A 7,141-nucleotide genomic window follows, 5' to 3' on the forward strand; every position below is an offset into this window, starting at 1 on the left:
TCCTACGCAAAAGGACCCAAAAATGTCAATTTCCTTAAATAACTTGGCCAACGGGTTTCAAAAGCTCGAATCATTAAAATGACATTTTATCAAAATTGAGGGGCTCTAAGGGTCTAGTGAACCCACCCAAAAAGATTTGGCGTACCCCCACCTTCACTGCTCCGTTCCTGAAACCAAAAATACCAGATTTCTAATAAAACTTGCCAACAGGCCTAAAAGGCCCAATTTATCAACACGTGGCATTTACATCGATTTTAAGGTTATTAAAACCCCCTACAACTTTAAAGGATTCACTAATTAGACTTGAGATACCCACTACCTTCCATAACTCTCACCGCTTCACCTCCGAATCCGAAAAAAACCTAAGTCCGTTCAAAGCCCACAAACCCTCAATTCACTATAAATGCATTTCTCATCTTACCCCCTAACCTAAAGTTATCTCACATCACCTAAATCCTAAAACATACCCACCCTCAAAAATCTATTCTAAAATGACCATAACCAATTCCAAATAACATAAAGTATTTCCTAAAACCAAAGCCCAAATCCATATCAACTTCATATTTAATCCATAATCTTAACCCACAAACCACTATCCATATCAACCAATCACCATCTTGATCATCAAATATGACACATGTCATTACCCCAACTCACATCTCTCATATAACTACCTACCTCCATCACCTTTCTCGAACAATTCATCTACCCACATCATCTCTCTACAAAAATCATATAAACTATACCCTTCCCTAATCTACCCACATCGCCCTTCGCTAATGCAATCTACCACCCACATTACAACCCATATAACAATAGGGGCATCTTTAAAAAAGGGGAACACGAGAAAAAGGATAAAAGAATCCTTAAAATACATTTTTGTGTAGTATAAAAATTAAGATAAAAGAGTGGGATCCATTGTTATGTTTTATGAAATAAATATAAATGAGATAAGGGTTACATTGATTAAAGGACCATCTATTTGTATGAATGGCATGTCCATGTGACACCCAGAAAACATGATCAGGTGTCGCATGTTTATGGAACATACAATTCTAAGAACATTAAAACAAAAATTAAAAATTGACTTGTTTTCACTGTTGTATTTGAATTTAAATTTGGGAGTACATCAGTGTTCATTTTCGAAGTCTTGTTTCAAACTTAATCTAAACCCCTAATTGTAGAGGGGTGTCATTAAAAATTGAGCTGTGTGTCCGAGATTTAAAAATCGTTTAGGAATTGTTTGTCACTCAAGAAAATCTATCCAATTAGCATAAAAGTTAATCTAGCTTCGGGTTTACGACAACATGGCCCAGGAAAACCCTCTGGATGTGTGTTGCTGTCAAACAAACCCTTACTACGTAAACTCTCCGAAAAATTCCTGAACAAATGTTGTAGGATTCTAATCCTACTTCAGGAAGGATTATAAGATGTGGTGGCCCACACATAACTGTAGATTCTTTTCCTGCCGATACGAGTAGAAATCATCTACGGTTATGTGCGCGCCACCCCATCATTTATGTCAGCTTTGTATCATTTCAGAATTTTCCTTTAGGATTCAAATCCTTCCTCAAGTCGGATTAGAATCCTTATGCGACTTTAAGAGGGAGAGATTCATATACACGTCTATGTGGACTATCGAGACTATAAGTAAGACAACTTTGGTGCAAAGTTAGAGCGATCGAGAGAGAGAGAGAGAGAGAGAAATGATGAAGGGAAGTAGTGGTAATGGGTTTGTTAGGGCAGATAAGATAGATTTAAAGAAGTTGGATGATCAACTTGAAAAGTTTATGATACGAGCATGGACAATGGAGAAGAGTAGGGAAGAAAGGAAAGAAAGAGAGAGGGTCAGTAAGAGAGAATGGGAAATTGATTCCACTAAGCTTATTATTAAGGGTGTTATTGCTCGAGGCACCTTTGGCATTGTTCGTAGAGGCTTTTATGATGGCCTAGACGTCGCAGGTATATAAGACTAAGATACAGAAACCTCTGCTTTCAGAGTTCCCTTTCGTTATTTATGTTTTACATATTTTCTTCTACTTTTGGGTGGTTTACCTTAAAGATATTACCCATTTTTATGGGCTTTTTTTTCAACCTTTATTAGCTTAGTTTTAAATTATTGTTGGATATCTTAGTATACCAATTAAATTTTTGAGCACCCATTTGGATTTTCTCAACATGTATGGATTAATTTAGGACACCCAATTGTGTTTTTTCCCCCATATTCAGCACTTTATTCTGGGTACCCACTTTTCTTTTGGTTGTTCCCCTATTTTCTTCTATTTTTGGTTAGTTTAAGAGATTACCCATATTTTCTCAACATATATGATTTAATTTGGGAAACCGAACTTGTGATTTTTTTTAGCACTTTATTTTGGGTACTCGGTTGATTTGGTTGCAAGTCGGGTAGTTAGTCTTTTAGTAGATGATGATCTGTTATGAGTTTGTAAATAGGTATTCATCTTTGATCTTATTGCTTGGTATGTCTACCATTATTTAAGGCCTTTGTACTGTTTATATGAAATTGGTCAATGTTCTTGCCCTTTGTTTGAATTCTTATCTTTTCTTTGTACATTTTCTCCAAACAACTTTTATTTTTCTATTTTTATTAATTTGCATGGAGTAGTTAATATATCTGGTCCTTAATGAATTTACTCTTTTGGAATCATGATTTACGACATTGGATCCGAGAACAAATTAATTGATGTTGGTACATGGTGTGAACTTGGTTAACTAACAATTATTATGTAGAGAATTAACAGCCTGTTATTTCAATTTTAAAGCGACATTTTTATTTTAGAGTTTGCTAACATCAAGTCTCCTTCCTTATTATTTGGTTTTCAGTTAAACTGCTTGACTTGAGGGAAGAGGGCCAAAGGACAAATGCAAAAATTGATGCATGTAGAACAGCTTTTTCTCAAGAAGTTTCTGTTTGGCATAAACTTGATCATCCTAATGTAACTAAGGTAACTTTCTTATATTTTCTCAAATTTTTATTTCACCTTGAAGTGTCGAAGGAAGTCACTTCAGTATTTTCCTTCACATACTCAACTAGCATCAGATCCTCATCCCACCCTCATTTGTTTCACTTTGTGAATTTGTACAATCTAGAACCTCTTCAGATGTTGCTTGAACACCGACTCTTAACATTTATGTTCAACCCCTTTTTTGCAGTTTATAGGGGCTACTATGGGCAATACAGAGCTGAGCATCCAAACCGAAAAGGGTCCCATCGGTATGCCAAGTAGTGTTTGTTGTGTAGTCGTTGAATATCTTATTGGCGGTACCTTGAAATCCTACCTCATAAAGAATCGGAGAAAGAAGTTAGTTTTCAAAGTAGTTGTCCAACTGGCACTAGATCTTGCACGAGGGTTAGACTCTCTACGTTCCTCTTTTGTTTTTGTCTGTCGTAATTTATCTTCTATAATGTGTAGATTTGGAATTTAAAAATGCAATTCTTCTCTTTTTTTGTAGGTTGAGTTATCTTCACTCCAAAAAGATTGTCCACAGAGATGTCAAGACAGAGAACATGCTTCTTGATAAAACGTGTGTAAAAATTTCTGATTTCGGGGTTGCTCGTGTTGAGGCTCAAAACCCTGATGAGATGACGGGCGAGACCGGGACTCTTGGTTACATGGCTCCTGAGGTATATTTATTCAAATCTGTTTTCCTCCTCTTGAGTTTGCTTCACAACCAATAGCATTAGTATTGTTTTCTCTTAAAAGTTTTATAGTTGACCCATTTCTTAAGAGAGCTGGTATTGGCACCCCCAACTTTTACTTATTACACCCCAAATAAAAATAAGTTGTGCCAATAGAAGCTCTCTAGTTTTTGTTTAGGATTTTATATGAGCCTAATCATAATTGTAAACGACTACTGAAATTGTTTGTGAGTGTTTTAAATTTTAATCTTTAATTGGGGTGATAAGTAATTTAAGAAGTGGGGGTGTAGTAAGTAAAAGGTGGGGCGCCAATAGCAACCGTCTTTCTTAAGGAAGCCTTATGGGTTAAAGTATCTTCTTTTTCTCTTAAAACTCTAGTTTACTGGGGTGGTCGATTATGCAGGTCGTCAAGGGTAACCCATATAACAGGAAATGTGATGTGTATAGTTTTGGTATCTGTTTGTGGGAAATATATTGCTGTGATATGCCGTATCCTGGTCTTAACATCGCATATATGGCATCAGATGTCCAACAGGTACATTTTTTCATTATCTCGTACGTTTTTTTTTCTTTTACTACAAGACCAAGAGTGTGTTTCAAAACTAAACTTTGGAAAAATTACAGAATTTGAGACCAGATATACCCCGATGTTGCCCGAGTTCTCTAGCAAATATAATGAAGCAATGTTGGGATGGAAACCCGGACAAGCGGCCAGAGATGGATGAGGTGGTGACTATGTTAGAGGTCATCGACACGTCCAAGGGTGGTGGTATGATCCCTCTTGATCAGTTTCAGGGAGGTTGTTTTTGCTTCCGCAAGTGCCGAGGACCTTGAAAGAATCATTGCTTCTTATAGAATAGGGGGGAATGTGGATATGTATTTATGGGAATTGGGATTTTAGAGCAGCCAGATTTAGATATGATGGTGGATATAGATTTATAGGACCTTGGGAACATCTAATATCTTTTTTTTTTTTGTATGATAAAAAGGTTTCTTTTCTGTTCTTTAAAATTATTATTTAAAGTTTCTTTGTTCACTTCTGAAGGCAAAATGCAAATAACATATTTTTTTATGGAAGACCTATAACATTTGTTCGACAATTGTTCTATTCTTTTTTCTGATACCTAGGATGAGTGAGAGAGCAAATCCATTTCTTCTCAAAATGCTCTGTAATGGATTTTCAAAGAGTAATGGATGAATTTTTCGGAGAGTTTCGTTAGTAAGGGTCTGTTTAGCTGCAACACATATTCAGAGGTTTTCCTTGGCCATGTTGTCGTAAACACTTAACTTTTATGCTAATTGGATAGATTTTCTTGAGTGACAAACAATGCCTAAACGATTTTTAAATCTCGGACTATATATACCTATTTCGGCCATGTGGACAGTCACACAGGTCTAGATGACACCCCTCTACAATTAAGGGTTTAGATTAAGTTTGAAACAAGACTTTGAAAATGAACACTGCTGTACTCCCAAATTTAAATTGAAATACAGCAGTGAAAACAAGTCAATTTTTAATACCTTTTTTTTAAAAATGTTCTTAGAATTGTATGTTCTATAACCATGTGACACCTGATCCTGTTCTTTGGGTGTCGCACGAACATGCCATTCATACAGATAGATGATCCTTTAATCCATGTAACTCTCATCTAATTTATATTTGTTTCATAAAACATAACGATGGATCCCACTCTTTTGTCTTAATCTTTATATCATATAAAAATGTATTTTCAGAATTCTTTTATCATTTTTCTCGTGTTTCCCTTTCTTAAGATGACCATAATTTTATTGTCTTTCCTCTTTACCCTATCCAAGAAAATCCCTTCAAATATCCCTTGTTTTTAATTATACCCCCTTCAATTTTATTATCTTTCATCTTCTCTTCTTATTTTAATAGTACTCCGCCCAACTTTGTTGTCTTCCCTCTTTTACTCCCTTTTAACCCGAAAGAGGTTGTGGGCTGCCAAATTTTTTTGGTTGTCCCTTGGTCCCAATTTCGGACCTCTATATATACATAGAGTGTTCTTGAAATCTAGAGTTTTTTATAAGTCTTTTAAAGTTAAAATTTATCCAATTCCCTTGGAAATGGCTTTCATTTATATATTTGATGTTAGCAAATTCATATATTTGAGGCTGGTCGAGTGTATTTATGAGTACAGCAACCCTAGAGGATTACAAACGATTCGAGACCTGTTCCAACCGAGAATCATACAAACAGAATGCAATGTTGTCTCTACAAATGGCAAGCTCAGCAAAGGAAACTTCTGTGAAGACACATGTCAGCATCCCTGCAACTGATACAACAAGACGAGTATTCGTTACAACTATTAAAAAAAAGTCTTTAAACATTAATTTTTAAATGATGTCTATAAGAGTGATGTCTATTTAAAAAAGCGTTGTTTAAAATCCTTTTCTTAGCAGATCAAAGATTTGTATGCTTTATAAATAAATAATCAACAAAGGCTTAGATCAAGGAGAAGAGGATCGTCGGAGGAGACCATGATCAAGGAGTTGGACCACATTATGTACCCATAGAGATTGGCGCCATCTATGGGGATATTCTTACACAACTCAGTCTTCAGCTGCAATCTCAATTTCATTTCAATGAGTTGCTTCAAGCACAATGTCACACGCCACCATATCAAAGTCAAGTTCCATCAAGACACCACTCCCATGGATCATGGGCATGAGTAGGGAAATCAAGCTGCAAGGATTCCTCTATGTCGGCCCAATCAACCATGAATGGGCTTGGGAGGACATGCACGCGATGATCGATCTAGCAGGAATGGGATCCCATGGGCATCTAAATAAATGGTAGGCGGGTAGATAAGTTGGCATTGCTAGCGATTAGGGACACTATCCCCCCTAGGATTTTGGAGCTGGATTGATCATATATTTAAAAGATTATTACCTTTTGTTTAAAGTCGCAAAATCTTATTTTGATAATAGATTACAAACATTTAAATCATTAAAAAAGTTGAATGTTACATATCCCAAAATGGAAAACCACTTGAATCGGCCAAGTTGTCATAAATTTAGCTAATATTTCATAATATCCGATAAATCATCTTGACCATCTTTCTTGATGCCTCCAAGTCTGGGATAACTTGCCCAATTCATCTGAGTCTTGGAATTTTTTTAAAACCACAGCCAAAGCTAGCTGCATTGGGGTAAATATATGGTACCCCATAGAGAGAAAACGAGAAATATTATGTGCAAAATTAATCCGATTGTCTACACTTATTCAAGAAAGAGCTAACCCACAGATTGGAATAGGGTCTATTGACAAATTTTTATTTCCTAAAGAAAAAAATAATTGATCATTTTGCTTTTTCTTCATAAGCACGACTCATTTAATTAATATTTGATTGATAAATGCTCTCAGCAGTGAGCTCATCACACTGTACCCGTGTACCAAATCTCAAATAATGAAACCTCCAAATCAATCCAAAAATATATGAGGGTTCCTTATGATTGTGC

The 7,141-nt window shown here is 35.8% G+C and overlaps 1 protein-coding gene across 1 annotated transcript; it reads left to right on the top strand.

Moving 5' to 3' along the window:
• The first annotated feature begins 1,645 nt into the window (after positions 1-1,645).
• Positions 1,646-4,582, top strand: LOC147406512 (serine/threonine-protein kinase 52-like). The gene is made up of 6 exons (XM_086432788.1): positions 1,646-1,962; positions 2,845-2,966; positions 3,175-3,371; positions 3,475-3,646; positions 4,065-4,220; positions 4,286-4,582. The coding sequence occupies exons 1-6, from the start codon at positions 1,707-1,709 to the stop codon at positions 4,493-4,495; spliced, it is 1,113 nt and encodes a 370-aa protein (XP_086288914.1). The 5' UTR covers positions 1,646-1,706; the 3' UTR covers positions 4,496-4,582.
• Positions 4,583-7,141: the final 2,559 nt, after the last annotated feature.

This window comes from Akebia trifoliata, chromosome 3 (assembly GCF_017979445.1).
Source record: "Akebia trifoliata isolate Shusen 1 chromosome 3, ASM1797944v1, whole genome shotgun sequence".
Classification (NCBI taxonomy): domain Eukaryota; kingdom Viridiplantae; phylum Streptophyta; class Magnoliopsida; order Ranunculales; family Lardizabalaceae; genus Akebia; species Akebia trifoliata.

What these genes read in the sequence shown, in the direction of transcription:
- LOC147406512 (XM_086432788.1), top strand. Translation starts at nt 1,707, where the DNA reads ATGATGAAGGGAAGTAGTGGTAATGGGTTTGTTAGGGCAGATAAGATA. An exon ending in TGATGGCCTAGACGTCGCAG is followed by an intron (nt 1,963 to 2,844) that starts GTATATAAGACT and finishes TTTGGTTTTCAG; the next exon opens with TTAAACTGCTTGACTTGAGG. An exon ending in TTGGTTACATGGCTCCTGAG is followed by an intron (nt 3,647 to 4,064) that starts GTATATTTATTC and finishes TCGATTATGCAG; the next exon opens with GTCGTCAAGGGTAACCCATA.